Below are 18396 nucleotides of genomic sequence, written 5' to 3' on the forward strand. Positions count from 1 at the left end.
TATTTACGTAAAAACCAACAAATAACAAAAAACCACATCCAAACAAAACCTCCAAACCCGCCCAAACAAGCAAACGAACAACCCCAAAACAAAATGAACCCCAAATAAACTCCTGCACCACAAAAAACCAAAACCAAACAACAACAAAAAAACGCCAGATCAACTAAGCAAACAAATCCACAAAACACAAAAACCCAACCCAAAACCTCTTCAAAATTGTGTAAATATATGGAGTTTAAGACTGAATCCTAGTGCTGCTATCCTTAATGGGTGTGTAGATGCTCAAGTATAGTAAGTCTAGTAATATCGAATAATGTCTAATAAGTCTAATAATCTAATATATCTAATAATGGAGTCTAATAATATCCTCATTACCCAATTAAGAAATGTGAGTTGATAAATTTGATTCCAAGTGGTATTTTTACACTGTATCTACTAATCAACTTAGACTGAAAACAAAAAGAAAAAATTGATGTTTGCCTCAATTAAATATAATTTCCTTTATGCTTTTGAAAAGGATCCAGACAAGTTCCAGTTTGGCCGTACCAAGATCTTTTTCCGTGCAGGCCAGGTGGCATATCTGGAGAAGCTGCGTGCAGATAAGTTCAGAGCTGCCACCATCATGATCCAGAAGACGGTGAGGGGCTGGCTGCAGAGGGCCAGGTACCAGCGGCTGAGGCGAGCCACCCTCGCCCTGCAGCGCCACACCCGCGGGCACCTGGCACGCAGGTGGGTCCTGGGCAGCCTCAGAGGGGGCAGCTGGGGAGCCAAGGGTGGAAACACCTCTGTTTTCAATTGGTTGCATCTTGGGAGTTTCATATGAGGAGCTTTGGAAATGCTCTGTTTGCTTGAACACTTGAGCCACCCTCGCCCTGCAGCGCCACGCCCACGGGCACCTGGCACGCAGGTGGGTCCTGGGCAGCCTCAGAGGGGGCAGCTGGGGAGCCAAGGGTGGAAACACCTCTGTTTTCAGTCTGTTTCATCTTGGGGGTTTCATATGAGGAGCTTTGGAAATGCTCTGTTTGCTTGAACACTTGAGCCACCCTCGCCCTGCAGCGCCACGCCCACGGGCACCTGGCACGCAGGTGGGTCCTGGGCAGCCTCAGAGGGGGCAGCTGGGGAGCCAAGGGTGGAAACACCTCTGGCCACCTGGGTTTTCAGTCTGTTTCATCTTGGGGGTTTCATATGAGGAGCTTTGGAAATGCTCTGTTTGCTTGAAAGCAAGATGCGTGATGCGCATGTGGGTAATGCTGTGGTGAGAGTTTCTGAAAAAGCTCTAAAGGGCTAAAGTTGAGACTTATTTCTGGCCCCTCAATCTGGCTTTATTTAGGGGCAAGAGATCAAAATTATTTGCCTCAAACTGGTTTTGTTTAGGGGCAAGAGATCAAAATTACTTGTCTCAAACTGGTTTCATATTTACGTTAGTTTAATTTCTAGGTTCTGAGCTAAGGTCATAACATAGACAATTTGGATATAATGAAGTGACTACAGTGCTCAGGTGGAAACACCTCTGGCCACCTGGGTTTTCAGTCTGTTTCATCTTGGGGGTTTCATATGAGGAGCTTTGGAAATGCTCTGTTTGCTTGAAAGCAAGATGCGTGATGCGCATGTGGGTAATGCTGTGGTGAGAGTTTCTGAAAAAGCTCTAAAGGGCTAAAGTTGAGACTTATTTCTGGCCCCTCAATCTGGCTTTATTTAGGGGCAAGAGATCGAAATTATTTGCCTCAAACTGGTTTTATTTAGGGGCAAGAGATCAAAATTACTTGCCTCAAACTGGTTTCATATTTACGTTAGTTTAATTTCTAGGTTCTGAGCTAACGTCATAACATAGACAATTTGGATATAATGAGGTGACTACAGTGCTCAGGTGGAAACACCTCTGGCCACCTGGGTTTTCAGTCTGTTTCATCTTGGGGGTTTCATATGAGGAGCTTTGGAAATGCTCTGTTCGCTTGAAAGCAAGATGCGTAATGCGCATGTGGGTAATGCTGTGGTGAGAGTTTCTGAAAAAGCTCTAAAGGGCTAAAGTTGAGACTTATTTCTGGCCCCTCAATCTGGCTTTATTTAGGGGCAAGAGATCAAAATTATTTGCCTCAAACTGGTTTTGTTTAGGGGCAAGAGATCAAAATTACTTGTCTCAAACTGGTTTCATATTTACATTAGTTTAATTTCTAGGTTCTGGGCCAAGGTCATAACATAGACAATCTGGTTGTAATGAGGTGACTACAGTGCTCTGAAGGGTTTAGGTGAAAGTGTTTCACAGAACTAATATTTTTCTGGGACTGCCTTTGGTAGAGGGCATTTGGATCAGCCAGGGAAGAGCTGCCTAGTTGGTATGCACTCCTCCCCTGCAGGGACAAGGTTTGTGTCTCCTGATGTCCAGGGGGAGTTCTCAGGATTGATTGGCTGTATCCTTTGTAATGAGGAAAATCACTCTAAATCACTGGCAGGGGGGCTGTGTACAGTAGATAACAAAAGAGCCTCATGTTAACTGTTTCTGTGCAGGAACCCGTGTGTCAGTGGCTTGCTGGGGATTCTGTAGGTAGCACTGTGCTGGAGGGTGGGTACCTGCTGGCAGGTACGGGGTGGATGTGAGGGAGGAGTGAAGCAATGGAACAGCATCCCAACCCACTGGCCAACTTTCCTTCTTGTGGCCCTTCTTCAAGCCAGACAATCAGCAGAAGAACATCAGAGATACTAGCTGAGTTTGTGGTGCTATCTGTGATTGTGAAAGGGGTTGGTGTCCGGGAGAGCCAGCTGCTGCAGAGTTTCTCCTACATAATTTTTTAGTTCCCCTCTTGGTGCAGGGTTTGTAGGGTGGGATGGCGTCTGAGTAACTAATGTCTCTTTTTGGAGACGGACCATCCCTTATCCTCTTCAGGAAGCCCTGCATCAGTGGGTCCTAATGAGAAACCATTTGCCTCAATCAAAGGAATATATAAAACAATCAGATGTGGCTCTTCATTTTGATGCGCTTTTCACAAAATAAAAGTGGATCAAATTTCTGTATAATGCTGCATGCTGAGAGCAATAAATGAATCATAAATCTAGCAAAACAAGCTAATTATCAAATTTAATGGAGGGTTTATGGGCATTTCTAACAGGTGTAACAGCAAATTGAACATGAGTTCAGCTGGAGAATGGGAGCAACATGGTGCAGAGCTGACCACATCCCTCATTATTTACTGTCTCTGAATGGCTCGAGGCTCTGCTCAGGAATGTTGCCAAAGCAGTGCACACCAGTTTAAATGTCAAATCAATTTGCTGCTGTTTTCACTGAGTCAGTAGTGTGCTTTTTATAGTCAGGGAGGTGATGGAGCCAACCTGGGTGCTGGTTAGAGCACGGATGCAAGGCAGAGAGTTCAAACCAAGGAAAACCTGGGGAATACTTGGGTTTAATGCTGTTTGCGAGCAATGGGGTGTGTTGATTTGTGGTTCCAGTGCTCCTGGGTTCAATGGCTGCTGTCTGATAGCATGGAGGCTTTCTTAGCCCAGCTGTTGGGGTGGTCTTTCCTGAGTACTACCAAGCCACACTGGACAAAAGCTTTCCTCTCCCCCTGGTTTAAAACTTACTGCATCAGAAGAAAAGTTGAATTTATTTTGCCTGCTTACCCTCCTCCTGTTCACTGCAGGCTTTTCCAGCACCTGAGGAGGACGAGGGCTGCCATCATCCTGCAGAAGCAGTACCGAATGCTGCGGATGCGCCGGGCCTTCCTGAGGGTCCGCAGCGCCACCCTCACCATCCAGGCTTTTGCTCGGGGCATGTTTGTCAGGAGGATTTACCACCAGGTACACCCCCAGGAGGGCCTTTGCATGCAGAAAGAACCTTTATGTTTACTTCTGCGGTGTGTTTGTTGTGGCGGTGTTGATGTCTGTGAAGCTGACAGCCCCCAGTGTTGCCTGAGGACCGAGGGTGATGGTGAGCTTTGCTGTTTAAAGCTGTGCGAGCAAAAAACATTTTGGCAGCAGCACCTCAGGAGAGCAGCTAAATGGGGTTGGTCCCTGTGGTGCCAGGAGGTGTTGTGGAGATGTGGAAATGTCATTTGGTCTAACTTATGCTCTGCTGAAACCTCCCCATCCCACTGAGTGTGTGTTGGAGCTGCGTGCAGGGGCTGCTCCCCATAGTGTAAGAAGACAAGGAGGGTCTGTCATGGAAGGCAGTAAGTCATTTATTGATAGAAATATCCCTTTAATTAGGTCTCTCCTTTGCATTTCTGTGTTAAACCTGGAGCAGGACACAAAAGATTTAGAGTTTTGCGACAGCAGTGATACAATCCTGTGGCGGTTTGGGTGTAAGGGAACCCTAAAGATCACCTCATTCCACCCCTGCCATGGGCAGGGACACCTTCCACTCTGCCACATTGCTCCAAGCCCTGTCCAGTTTGGTCTTCGTCACTTCCAGGGATCCAGGGACAGCCAAAGATTCTCTGGAAAACCTGTGCCAAGGCATTGCCACCCTCACAGCCAGCGATTCCTTCCCAATATCCCATCTAACTCTGCCCTCTGGCAATGGGAAGCCATTGATTGCCCTTTGTCCTGTTCCCTCATCACTTGTCCAGAGTCTTTCTCCAGCTACTCTCTGTCAGGAAACTGAGAACAGCTTTGGACAATTTTCTGTCTACTCTTCAGACCCAGCACTAAACTGGTGCCTAGCTGGGTTGTGGGGCTACTCCAAGAAGTGAGAGGCTTCAATAAGGAAAAACCTGTTCCTGAAAATAATTGAAATTACCTGGACATCTGGTGACTTCCCAGAGAGACCAGGGCTGTCCTTTGAGACACAGCAGCTGGTGATAAGGAATTTGTGCTGCCACTGCTGTTTCAGCATCTGTTTTTTTAAAGTGGAAGCTCCTGCAGAGGAGGCAGCTGATCCAGCAGCTAAACTCTCTGATATTCCAGGCCACCCAAATCTTAACAAGGTGTAGAAGTTGTCTGAAGGCTAGGCCTCTCTAATCTGAGTGTCCTTAATCTCTGGAGCACCTGGGTATAGATTTTAGATAAAAGTATTGGTTCCAGTGCATGTTCAGTGACAGATGCAGGGCAGTGGGTGATGATCTGTGGGATGAGGACATGCTCAGTGCCCACCCAAAAATTTTCTGTAAAGCTGAAATAAGTCCCCAAGGCAATGCAGTGGGGTTTCTTCTACCTCTTGAGCATCCATAACTTTCCCCATTTATGAAAGCCGAGACTGGAGACATATAAAGCTCACTTCACAGTCATTCTTGCTGCATCTTAAATTCATACAATCCCTTTATTCTGAATTAAAATTTGCAACTGCAAAGAAGGCCTTAGGGTGAAACAAAATATTTATAAGAGAAGCTGATAGGATAACCTTTTCTGAGACAACTTAACCCAAACTAATAACAATAAAATGTCTTGTAATCTTCAAATTCTCCTATTTATTTCCTTAGCAGACTGAAGCATAAGGAAGCTATTAACAACATGCTGTTTGTATCTCTAAAATGTCAGCCTTCAATTTTAGAGAGCAAAATTGAACTGCCACTGACTGGCAAGATAGCTGTAAATTTTGGGGAAGAAATCCAATGCAAACATGCCAGAAATTTCATGAAAACAGATAAAAATTGCTATGAATTGAACCGTGCTAGAGAAGTAGCTGCAGACTATAGTGAAAGGACTCATAGTTTTATTTGAAGGTTATCCACATGATATGAAATCCCATCAGGACAGCATTTATCTGCAGTAAAAATTATCATAATGCAGAGGCAGAGCACAGGAAAAAAATCTACAGATCTGTTCTGGTGATGTCTGATACTGAGGGGACAGTGAGCTCATTGCTGAGTGTTGATGTGTCTGTTAATGAGTGTTTACTCTGGAGCTGTGGCTCTGGTGGATCCCAGTACTCTTCTGAGGTGGTCCACAAAGTCACACTTGGGCCCAGATGTCTCCTGCTCCCACCAAGTCCTCACAACCAGGATCATATCCCCTCGTGTCACTGACCAAGCAGGTCTTTACTTTGAGACCAAGCAGGCTCCTAGGAGAGGTGTCCTGCCTGCATCCATTGAGAACAGTGCCTGTCCATGAAGGAGGGTGCAAAACCACAGCCTCCATTTCCAGCCATCAGCACCTGCATCTTCCAGGACATTCCTTGGAGGAGAAGCCCTTTCCAACCAGTTTGGGAAGTGTTTAATGTTTATTGCCACGAAACCAGAGTTCCTGTATAGGTGACCTTCCAGGAATGGCCTTAAGCTGAAGGAAAGTAGATTTAGAGAAGATATTGGGAAGGCTGTGAGGGTGGGGAGGCCCTGGCACAGGTTTCCCAGAGGAACTGTCTCAGGACTTCAGCTGCACAGAGTGACCTCGAGATGCATTAGAAAGTCTCTTTTCCCAGCCCAGTGGTCGAAGAAGGAGTCAGAACCCTTCAGTTCTTGGTCTCAAGGTTGTTTATTGTATCTTATCTATAAAATTCTTTCTCCTGACCTGCCAAGGTCCACTCAGCAGGACAGACAGAGGCACTCTACCTGCCCCCACGGAGGTGTTATCCTTTTACACTAAAAACTACGTGTACAATATTTACAATTACTTCCCAATGCCTATCGCCTTTGTTAGCTTCTACTCTAAACCAATCTAAAAGTGCCAATATCACAGCAGAAGATGGAGGCCAAGAAGAAGAAGGAGAAAGGCTGGACACACCCAGATTAATCCATCCTGGCCCCTGAACCCCCATTCTAAAAACCCCAAAAAATCTATTTTTCAGTCTATGACAAAGTGATTATTATTCTACTTAGACTTTTGTGGCTTGCAGATCCTCATATAAGGATGGTAACTTTTTCCATGGGTCATAATCAAAGTCACAGGTGTCTTGGGCTCTGTGCCAGGGTCTCTGAGCCCCCTGGCAGGGGACCTGGCAACCCAGGACAGCCAAAAGAATGTCCTGAATTCTGGCACAACTGGATCCCTGGAAATTTCCAAGGCCTGGTTGGACAGAGCTTGGAGCACCTTGGTCTAGTAGAAGTGGATGATCTTTAAAGACCATCCACCTGCCCATGGTGGATGATCTTTAAAGCCCCTCCAACCCGAACCGTTCTGCGGTTCCACAATTCCATGCCTTCCCTCTGTTGACCGCCGTGCTGTGGCCGTGTTTTGCAGATGCTGATGGAGCACAAGGCCACCATCCTGCAGAAGTACGCCCGGGGCTGGCTGGTCCGCGCGCGGCTCCGCCGGGCCCGGGCCGCCGCCGTGGTGCTGCAGAGCCACTGGCGGCGCCTCAGGGCCCGGCGCCAGCTCCAGGCCCTCCGCATCGAGGCCCGCTCGGCACAGCACCTCAAGAAGCTCAACATCGGCATGGAGAACAAGGTGGTGCAGCTGCAGAGGAAGGTGGATGAGCAGGTACGTCCTGGGCTGTGCAGGGATGGGCCCGGCCCAGCCGCCGCTTTGGGCCTGCCCGTGTCGTGTGGGAAGGGCTGTTGTGAAAAACGCCAGTCACTTGTTTTTGAAATGTTAAAAGGTTAATAGTAATAAAGTGGCTATAAAAATAGCAATATAAATAGAGTAGTGAAAATTTGAACAGTTAGGATTAGGACAATACAAGACAAATAAGAAGAGTTATGGACAGTCTGGGTACCTTTTCTGGGCAAAATAAGCCTGAAAAAGGACACACATTAACAGAGGATTAACCCTTAAAAACAACAGCCTGTTGTATATTCATCCACCTCATACGTGATGCATAAATTCCATTCAAACAAAGGATTCTGTCTGGTCAGTGTCAGCTTCTTCCTCTTAATCCTAATGGCATCTTTAGGGCTGAGCAAGGCGGGAAGAAGTTAGTTTCTTCTGATAAGAGAGCAATAAATGCTCTTTCTCTGAAAGATGTAGGTGTCCTATGGCTGCTATCTTGATGCAAGTCCTTTCTTTAAAAAAGTATCTTACATAGCATAGTTTCTGTTTTAACATTGTGTTATAATCTAAAATTATATTTAACACACTACTAAAAAAATTAATACAGCATAACTTTCTGACATAACACATATAATATTGATTTTAATATTTGGAAAAAGCCAATCATATAATACACATTTTTCACAGTCGTGTTGGTGGCAGCTGAGCATTTGTAAGGGTGGGACACAGCCTGCTCCAAGCTGCACTGGAATTGTTGTGGGGACTACCCAGCAGTAGAGGGGGAAAAGAGAACAGCAGTTTTAGAAAGTGTTGCTTGAAAACCCAAGCCAGCTCCACGTGGCATCCAATGTCACGGGTTTGGGGCTGAATTGCCCTGCTGTGCTTTTTGCTCTGTGGCACTCTTTTTGCAGAGTGTGTGCCACCACTGGCATTGTGAACTGTGTGTCTTGGGAGTCACGTTCCCTGGAAGATAAAGAGCAATTTGGGTGCATACTTTGTGTTACTGGACACAACAATTCTCCAGGAGTAAGGGGAGGGTGGGATGGTGTGATGTGACAGATCCCTGCATGGCATGAGTTAATGAGCTTACAGTGACTCTTCGATCACAGGGGTGTTTTCTTCAGTAGCCATTTGCCATTAATAAGCTGCAGAATAATGGTTTGATTTTACAGACATAGCAGAATAATTTTTTCACCTACTAATGTGTGCAAATTACTTTGTTAAATACTTTCTGTGTTGCTGTAAAAGGAATTGAGGGGTGATCATGAGAAATGCTGAGTGGGGCCTAGTTGTATTGACTAATATCAACAGGGAAATTCATATCTACTTGTGCCCTTAAGCTGAATTTTTACAGGTAGGAAAACATCCTCTTCAGCTGGGATTACCCCTTATTTGTAGCACCAGTTTGTGATTATTCCAGTTTATCATGGTGAGATGTTGCCAGAGACCCTTGTCCATCCCACATGGCTCATTCACCAGCTGAAATCTCCCACCCCAGTGAGACAGGAGCAGTCCTGTGTTGGGGCTGATGACAAGTGGCTCTGTGTTGGCTCAGACAGTGCAGAGTCAGGACACACAGGGGGTTGCATTGCTGTGGTCAGCCTCACTGGAGTGTTAATTGGCTGCAGTGCATTAACTGCACCGCAGCAGGGTCCAGCTGCACCACAACAGGGTCCAACTTCCAGACCCTGCTGTTTAGTTTTAAAATGCCCATTTCCATACTTAGATTTTGCTAGCAGTAGCTTAGGAATGGGAAACTCTCAGAATAAAGTTTGAAAGGTATGACCTTTCATCCAGGAGATATTTTGGTGGAATTGAATAGGAAGAGTCATTCCAGGTCGAGATAATTTGGGCTGAACTCATTAAAAGAGTGTGAACATCAGTGTTGGATCTGCTGAGCAGCTGGGCTTGACACTGGAACAATAGTAGTATTTTATAGTTTGTATTTTCCCCTATTTCCTTGCTAGGAGAAGTGTGGCAGTGGAACAGTAAAGGAAAAAACCAACATTTGGTTAACATTGGCTTTTCTGTCATGGGTTATGAAAGCAGCAGAAGGATCTGCTTTAGGGAAGGAGTTATGGAGAGCTTTTAACCAGGCAGAAATAATGGTCTCGAGCCCATCTTGCTCTCCCTCAGTCTCTCCACAGACCACTTTGTAGGAGTTTCTTTGATGCTTTCTGTGTTTCTTTTGCAGGAAAGAATTCCTGCTCTGGGTTACATGTGGTGGTCTGTCCAGAGAGCTGAATTTAACCATCCTTCCAGGGCTGCCAGGTTTTTTTGGGATGCTTTGGAAGTGCTGAGGAGCATTGTCCCAGCAGATTCTCTTTTCTCAGTGCACTGAATCTTTTTCCTGGCACGGCGCATTTGCAGTATCATAGCTTCCCTGAAGGATCTTGCTTTCAGTCCTTGCTAATCTATAAACACAACCTTTGAAAATACCAATTAACTTTACAAGAAAACAAAAAGCATATAGCAGGTAACCTGGAGAGCTGCAGTTGTGTTGTTTTTTTTTTTTTGAGTAGCTGTGGAAGAAAATGTTTCTATTTCTGCTACTTTAGCTCACGCATGAGTAGAGATGCAATCTTCCGTGTGCCCCTAAGGAAGAGATCTTTCTTTGAAAACATTAAAACCTATTATTGTACATCAGCCTCGGCTCAGATGCTCTGGCATCTGTAACTGGAATCATTTAATTAGGTTTTTTAATCGGTGAGGGATTTTTTGCACACAGAAGAAAGATTTTGATCTATTTTGCTGCAAAACATCCTCACTCGAGCACTTTCTTTTCTATTTACATTGGACCAATTCCTTCTCTTTTTTTTTTCTTTTTTTTTTTTTTTTTTTTTCCTTCAGGTAATTTTCTTTAAATCTGTTGGAATTGCCTGAGACACTTACAAGGCATGTGCCTAATTTAGTGTTGCATGTTCTTGCAGCCAATATTTAGACACACTGCGAGCTCTCTACACTCTCTCTGCAAGCACTACTATCTCTGTGAGCATTTTTGTGAATAAAACTAGTTTGGGTAACAAGCTGAAGAATTTGTTACATCTGCCTTTGGTAGCAAAATAAATTGGGGTTTTTTCACAGAGCCTGGGTTGAAACCAGGACTGTCTCAAATCTGCAGGACTGGATAATGGTTGAAAATAAAGCAAGTTCAAATTAAATAGCGTCTGTTGAGCAATCTCTGATTGCAGTGGGGAACAACACAGTAAATGCTCTCTCATGTCAGCAGTTTTTTATAAAACAACCCAGAACCATTCCTGTGCATTTATCTTGTATTTGCATGAAAATCTTGGTGGGTGCTGTGTGAAACCATGGACACAAGGTTCTGAAAATGCATTTATTTGGAAATATCTTCAGATCCCCTGCTCTGGAGCCAGCCTGGCACAGCTGGGGCTGCTCAGCTGCACCAGAGAAGCTCCAGGGACACCTGAGAGCCCCTGCCAGGGCCTGCAGGGGCTCCAGGAGAGCTGCACAGCCCCTGGGGACAAGGCAGGCAGGGACAGCAGCCAGGCAATGGCTCCCAGGGCCAGAGGGCAGGCACAGATTTTGGCACATTGGGAATGAGGAATTGCTGGCTGGGAGGGTGGGCAGGCCCTGGCCCAGGGTGCCCAGAGCAGCTGTGGCTGCCCCTGGATCCCTGGCAGTGTCCCAGGCCAGGCTGGATGGGGCTTGGAGCAGCCTGGGACAGTGGGAGCTGTCCCTGCCATGGCAGGGAACATGATGCCCCTTCCAGCTCAAATCCTTCTGGGATTCTATGAAATACCTTTGGTCATGCAGAAATTCTAATTTCCTAATATGATACGAATGCTGAATTTTGATGCTCATTAATAATGCATTACTAGGGAACAAAGGAAAAAATGTTAATATGGCTCATTTACTTGTTTTTTCTATTTGAGATGTGTCTTTATCTTGCTTCAGAGCATGGAGATGCAATGAGAGGGGGTGCTTTGAGAGGTCACCTTAATAGGGGCCAGAAGGATGATCAGAGCAAACCTTAAAAACCAGAATGCATTTTTAGTTTCAAAATTCTTCTTGTGGTATCAAGCTTATCTACCCAAAGTCAGCACAGCTTATGTAGTAGGCTTTTAATAATGCTCTCGGTTTTTGGCCTGGTGATGCCTGATAATGATGATGTTTTATTAGTCACAATGTAATGCCCATTGACTTTGATTTGAAGCCCAAAATTCAGCAAAGTCTGCTGAATTTTCAGCTCTCAAAACTGGGGAGAAAATCAGTGCTAAATGCTAGAAGTGAAAACCTGAGCAAATGAAAGGATGGCTGAGCTGGCACATGGCTTGAAACTGGAGTTTGGGGAGCTCCTTGTGCTTGGAGCTGCAGTTCTGCATTGTCACTCCAGGTTTCTGCAGCTATGGGATTCAGGAATAGCAGGGTAAACTGCAAAAGGAATACTACAAAGCCCCCCAAAACTGCAAACCAATCATATTAAGCAATGCTGTTTGGAAGCTGTAGTAGAAGTGTAGTATTTTGGTTTGGTTGCAAGTGCTACCAAGAGTTATTTGCATTTTCTCTGAATGATATCAGCGTAGTACGATTTGACAAATGCTTCTGTAATCGTTGCCAAAATATTATTGAGCTTTTGTCACAGTTTATAAATAGCTTTTAGCTTTATGAGCTTCATTAGGATATGCATGGGAACGTTTGTTATTGTGGATCTGTCACCCACCGTGCTTGGGGATTTGAGTGGTTACTTTTGTACTGCATCACTGCATGCACTGATGTCACTTGTGCTCTTGTCTTCTTCTTCCTGGGATGCTGGCTGCAGAACAAGGAGAACAAGCTTCTGAATGAGCAGCTGTCCATGCTGACATCAGCCCACTCCTCCGAGGTGGAGAAGCTGAAGAAGGAGCTGCAGCAGTACCAGCAGACCCAGCAGGGCGATGGCAAGCAGCTCCTCAGCCTGCAGGAGGAGATGGAGCAGCTGAGGACGGAGCTGGAGAGGGCCCACAGCGAGAGGGAGGTGCTGGAGGACAGCCACGGCAAGGAGAGGGACCTGCTGAGGAAGGTACGTCCGTCCGTCTGTCTGTCTGTCTGTCTGTCTGTCTGCCGCAGGTTGTCTCCTGCAGGTGGCCATGCTGGTGAGAGCTCACTCTTCGCAGCTGTGAAGGGAAGTGTCTGTTGTTTGAGTGGTTTTTCTTTTTGCTGCTGAATGCCCCTGGGATTTACAGCAGCTCCTGGAGCAGGACAGGTGGACATCCCTGCAGGAGCAGTGGCTGCCTTGTGTCAGGACACCCCGCCCTGGTGCCTTTTGTGCTGCCAGCAAGGAAACATCCCAAACTAAACACATCTGGAAATCAGGATGCCTAATAGCCACGAACATCATGGAATCACGGAGTTGTAAAGGTCGAAAAAGACCTGTAAAATCACCAAGTCCCACCATCAGCCCACCACCACCATGTTCAGCACTAAGCCATGTGCTCAAGTGCCACATTTGTGTGGTTTTTGAATACTTCCAGGGCTGGTGACTCTACCACTGCCAGGAGCAGTCTGTTCCAATGCTTTACAAACCTTTCAGTGAAAAAAAAATTATCCAATATCCAATCTAAACCTGCCCTGGCACAACTTGAAGCTGCTTTTCTTGTCATGAGATTCATGTAAATGCCAGAGCTTCATGTGTATACAGTGATTCCTCATGGTGAGTAATGCAAATTACTGGGGAGGTCTGTAACAGCTGCTGCAAATATTAGGAAGGTGTAAATATTCCTCTCCCCACCCGGGGATGGGACACAAGGCTCAGTTTCTGACATAGCTGGTGGTGTAGGTATGCACAGAGCATGACCTATGTGAGGACCAACTTCCCTCCCTGAGGAGAGGTGCTGGTCCAGCAACACTGCTGGTTGTTATGGTCTTTTATGGCATTTGGAGCTGGGATATACACAAAATAGATTTATTTTTTTTTCTTCCTCCTTCATGCAAATCCACAGAATATCCTGGTTTGGAAGGGACCCACAAGGACAATCAAGTGCAGCAATCCTGTTCTTTATCTCTTGGGGTGGGAGCAGTCCAGCACTGCCACCATTGCACAAGAAGTCATTCTAGTGGGAGGAAGAGATTTCAGAGTGTAAAGTTTGTTTTGCAAATAGCAAAGATGGACCTTTTGCCCTGAATTTCTTCACTGATCAGATTAATTCTGAATAACACCCGTTCTCTTTACCTGAGGCACTGACATGAGAGTTCAGTGTCCTTCTGCAAATGCTTGTGGCTGCTCAAGTTAAATCCATGATATCTCTTCTGCACCAGAAATTGAATTGAATCTTTGATCTTGCAATTGGAAAGAATTTAGGGATTTTCTACTCAATAAATTACAAAGAAAAAGCTGTTTTGCAGCTGTTATTCTAAAACAGTACTTGGTGTGTGACGACCTGAAGACGAGTCACTTTTGGAAATTAAAAAAAAAAAAAAAAAAAAAGCCTGGAATTAGCTGTGTTATTATTACTTGCTCCACTCCTTGCACTTGTGGTGCACCACACAGGGACATGTGAAACAAGTGGTTTCCTTTTAAAATGATAATATTCTTTTTGGCACAGGGCTCTGTTCATTAGCTGGGTGCAGCACAGGCTTTTAGGGCCTGAAAGGATGCCTGATTTTAAGGGTGATGCAGCTGGGGATAAACTGTGTCTCTTTGTTCTTGATTGCAAATCGCCTTTGAGCACTTGGGTGGAAGGTTGGATTAATCACTGAAGAAATGCATTTAAAAAGCATGAAAACAAAGCAGAAGATTTCCCTTGTTGTGAAAGTGCCTACAGCAGAGCAAATACTGTGCATTTCACCATGAAAATAGACAGTTTAATTATAAAACATTTCTAATGGTGCAGGCTCCTATTTCTGGCATTAGCTTTACATTGCTCCCTTCGGTTCCTTGTAAGTGGGAAGAGGGAGAGGACCTGTTTCCTTCCTGAAAATATTCATTTATCCAGAACACTTCCGAAGAAAAATTCTGGGAAGAGATTTTTGAGTTGTTCTAATATCTGCTAGAAGCTGGGAAGCATCATGAAATTAAATTCAGGTGAGAAGCAGTTTTTGCCTTCAGTATCAAGAGGACCCCATGGGCATGGTTGTAGTGGGATAGATTCTCAAAGACATCTCACTTCTGAGTGAGACTGAGATGAGCCTTTAATTTTTCTGAAGCTCCTGCAAATCCATGTCAGTTATGATTTAGTTAATGAAAAAAAGTCCTTTAATCTCTTCATCACAGCTATTCTGTCTGAGTCCTTAGTTTTAGGACAGCTCTTCTTATTTAATTTTATGATTAAGCTTGAAACATCTGGGTAAGTACCAACTGCTCCTTCCAGGGCTTTAGGTAGCACCTATTCTTCTTGCTTGGTAGCTAGGATAATTCACAGCCTGGCCAGGAGTTTCATTAGGAAAGTGCCAAATGCCATCATCCTTTCCTTACAAGACTGCGGGAGGATGGGAGGCAGACGTTATGAGCAGGCTGTTCCAGGGAGACACTTAGATAAGAGCTGCAGCCAACACAAGTGCTCCCTGCTCAGCATCTTCCACAGAAATCTTTCAAAGCAGGTGCTCTTGCATTTGAAGCACCTCCACAGATCTGTTTCCTGTGGAAAGAGAAGCAGGAGGCACAAAAGTCGCCCTCAGGTGTAGGTATCAGGGATGGAGTGGGTGCTGCTTGGCCATTGTGTGGACCATTCATGTTCCCACAGGGCTTGGTTACACACAGGTTTTGATCTCTGAGCTTATTCCTGTTTCATGTAGAAACAGGAATGCAGAAAACAAATCCAGTGGCTTAAGAGAACATAAAAATATCTCTACCCAACCGGGATCAGAAATTTTAAAATCTGGGAATAATTGTTGTGGATTCTGTTAAGTCTTGCTCTTCCAAATATCCTCTCAGCACAGTTGAGAATACTCAAGATTTTTGTCCAGTTTTGTTTTCCAACCATCATAGCTTTGGGCAGAGAAATCCTAATCAGCACCCAATAAAAAGCATTAGTAAAATAATCCCACTGTTTTTAATCTTTTCCTCATGGGACAAACAAGCAGAGCTCCTTGCTGTCCCATTGCAGCACAGGTTTTCCTTCCATTTCATCACTCCTGTATCTCTTCTCCAATTTTTAAAAAATTCTTCACACCTTGAAGACACTAGTGCTGATCTAATGACAGATGTGATTTATGGTGAAGGAGTGCAGTTGGTTTTGGTACAGAATATTAAAATCTTGGCTCAGTTCACAGCATTTAAAACACTAGTAGCTCTGTATGCTTAAATTGTGAGGTTTTTCACTTTCTAGTTGTACATCCAGACTCCAGCCTTCTAGGAGAGGTGCAGACAGATGTAATGCAGAGAACTGGAGTAAATTAACAGGGAGAGTAACGAGTGGGGAGCTTTTTCAGTTTGTGCATGGAAAAGGACTGATTCAGTTGTGACTTACAAGAAAATATTCACTGTGCTTTTGTCCTCATCATTAGGATGTATCTGGCATAGCCAGTGTTTGATAAAATGCCTTAATTTGAGCATGCTTGCGTGGAAGACTGAAATCTGTGCTAGGAGTGCACGCCAGCTGGGCTGCCTATAAATTTAATCTAGTGGTGACAGCAAAATTATTACTCTTGGGCTCTGGAAACTCTTGTTATGGTGTTTACATTGTTGTTTATCGTTGGTGCCTTGAGTTCCTTCTGCTGTGTGTAGCTGTTTCCTAAGCAGTGGCTACAGGATGTGGAGGAGCAGGCACAGGGGATGACACGTGCTGGGATGATGTGTGTTCTCCCCCTGACAGCAGCAGAATCATCCTGCTTAGCTGTGGCACTGTATTTCGCTTGACAATATGATGGTTGTGTGTTTTGAGATAACGCTGTTGAATGCACCAGAATTCAGGAAGCTGAATAATGTTCCAGGATTGGTTGCTGTCAGCATCAGCCCAGCCTTGCAGTTGTGACAAGGGAAAATAGCACTTTTCAGGATTTAGTTCCTGTTCTCATTATTTTTTACGAGGCAATTGTTGTTAATAGTTGCTAAATACGCTGCTGTTGTATTGCCAAGAGCCCTGGAACATGTCATTCCTCGCTGTACCAGGGGTTCTGTAGTTGTGGGAAGCACTGAAGTGACTCATCGTGCTACATGGATTGGGTACAATAAACTTTAAAAAGCCTGATCTATTCACTCAGCTCACATTCACTGTGTCCATCTCAGCTCCTGAAGTGCTACATCTCTGGGGACAAACAGCAGATTTATTTCCCCAGCAGCTGTGACTCGGTGTTGTGACTTGAGGACAATGATGAAGCCCATTGAAATCTAAAAATAAACCTCTGATTTGATGACCTGATCACTTCCAAGAGCTTTGCTCCTGCAGGTCGTGGCCACCAAGTCCAGCTGCTCAGTATTTTGTAAGATTCTGCTGAAAATGTAGATTTAGGGGAGAAGTGCACTCAGGAAAGGGAAAGTTGTTCTCTTTTGTAGCAGTGCATTTCCCCTGTGTTTCTGCTACCAGTGTACAAAGGATAAGTGGCAAAGCACAGGGGAACAGATCTCTTAAAGAGCAAAGAGAGGCCGAACAAAGCCCCCTGTCTCCTGCCAGGTGAAATTAATCCCTGCAGGAGCCCTGCCCTGCAGCCAGCAGTAACTCTCTGCCTTGTTCCCCAGCGTATCTGCGACCTGGAAGAAGAAAACGCTCTCCTGAAGCAGGAAAAAGAGGAGCTCAACAGCAGGATCCTCTGTCAGTCTGAAGGTAGGAAAAACTGCCTATGGCATTGTCATGCCTCCATTAGACGAGGGCTTAATTTTCTCCCCTGAAACTAATTTTCCCTGCCTTGAAAAGTGCTGATCTTCCCGTGACCCTTTCCTGGTGGCTTCTGTCTCTGTTTTGGTGTGCAGGTAGCTGTGTTCATGCTGTCCTACTGCCTGAACAGAGCTGCTTGCACAACGGGTAAGGCAGAGGCCAGTATAATTGGTGAAATACAGAATAAAGTACCTAGCAAGGCTTTTTAGTTCAGTTATGTTAAAGCATTTCAGGCAGACAGTGTGGGAGGCAGTGAAGCTGATGGAGTAGGGAATAGCTGTATCCCAAGAATAATTAATAAAGGATCCAAGGGGTAGCACAAATCACATTATTGAGCTGTGGCAAAGGATTTGTCTAGTGTGACAAAAGCCAGTGTTTTTTAAAAGCAGAGACTTACTGACAAGTCATACATAGGGGAAGCAATGTGGGAAGATCCCATTTCACAAAAGGAGCTCTCCTGCATGTATTGAGCTTTTCTATTTTTTTGTCATCCTTTTCAGCTCTGATTTTGCAGCAGGATTTACAAAGGTCATCCTGCTGTGGATGTAACTACCACTGCTCTGTGGTACTTGTGAAGTGCCTTTTGCTCCTAGCCTAACACAAACCAGAAGAATGAAGATAGCATATTAAGAAGAGACTTGCTGCAAATATTTATTCGTCCTTTACAAGATGCTTTTGGAGCATCTAAGATGGGAGAATGGAAGAGGAGAGGGTTGGTTTGTTGTTCACCCATTTAAAACGACACATGGGCTACATTTGCCAGATTCCTCAGGAAGAGAAGGGACCAGGTTTGCTTCCAGAGGGGAGTTATCAACAAATAACTGAATTTATTTGGATATAAATTTCTTTGAACCCCCACAACCTTGCCATGGTAAATGGTTGATGATGACATGAGGAAGAGCTGCTGTTGTTGATTTGCTCCTACGCCAAAGCTGCTGGTGGGAAGTAGGCAGGGAAGTTTTAATATAAAGCAAGTACCACTTTTCAACCCAAATGTATTTCTATACCGTGCTGGGCTTTTCTTAAGTGGGTTTATGGCTGTCCATGGGAGCTGGAGCCACAGTTAAGTAATGGTTTGTAGGCACTGGAGACTTCTCTTTAACTCAAGGCAAAGGATTGCTCTGCAAACAGAAGAGCTCAAGCTGTTTCAAATATTGAGGAGACAAATACACATTATAATAGTCTCTAAATATTACTGAATACTTACATGTATTTTAAAGGCTCTTGGCAAGGAGTATTTTGTTCATTAGTTGTTGTTGTTGTTCCACATATTTACAAGAAGCTTGTTTCT

The 18396-nt window shown here is 44.8% G+C and overlaps 1 protein-coding gene across 4 annotated transcripts in view; it reads left to right on the forward strand.

Annotated features, from left to right (window-relative positions):
* MYO5B (myosin VB) overlaps window positions 1-18396 on the forward strand; it is a 151187-nt gene that overhangs the window by 100202 nt on the left and 32589 nt on the right. For all 4 annotated transcript variants that reach the window (XM_064735479.1, XM_064735481.1, XM_064735480.1 and 1 more), the window contains exons 19-23: window positions 518-729; window positions 3633-3789; window positions 7105-7344; window positions 12137-12376; window positions 16970-17054. In XM_064735479.1, the coding sequence (XP_064591549.1) occupies window positions 518-729; window positions 3633-3789; window positions 7105-7344; window positions 12137-12376; window positions 16970-17054 (934 nt within the window). The remainder of the gene's footprint in view (window positions 1-517; window positions 730-3632; window positions 3790-7104; window positions 7345-12136; window positions 12377-16969; window positions 17055-18396) is intronic.

This window comes from Zonotrichia leucophrys, chromosome Z (genome assembly GCF_028769735.1).
Source record: "Zonotrichia leucophrys gambelii isolate GWCS_2022_RI chromosome Z, RI_Zleu_2.0, whole genome shotgun sequence".
Lineage (NCBI taxonomy): Eukaryota > Metazoa > Chordata > Aves > Passeriformes > Passerellidae > Zonotrichia > Zonotrichia leucophrys.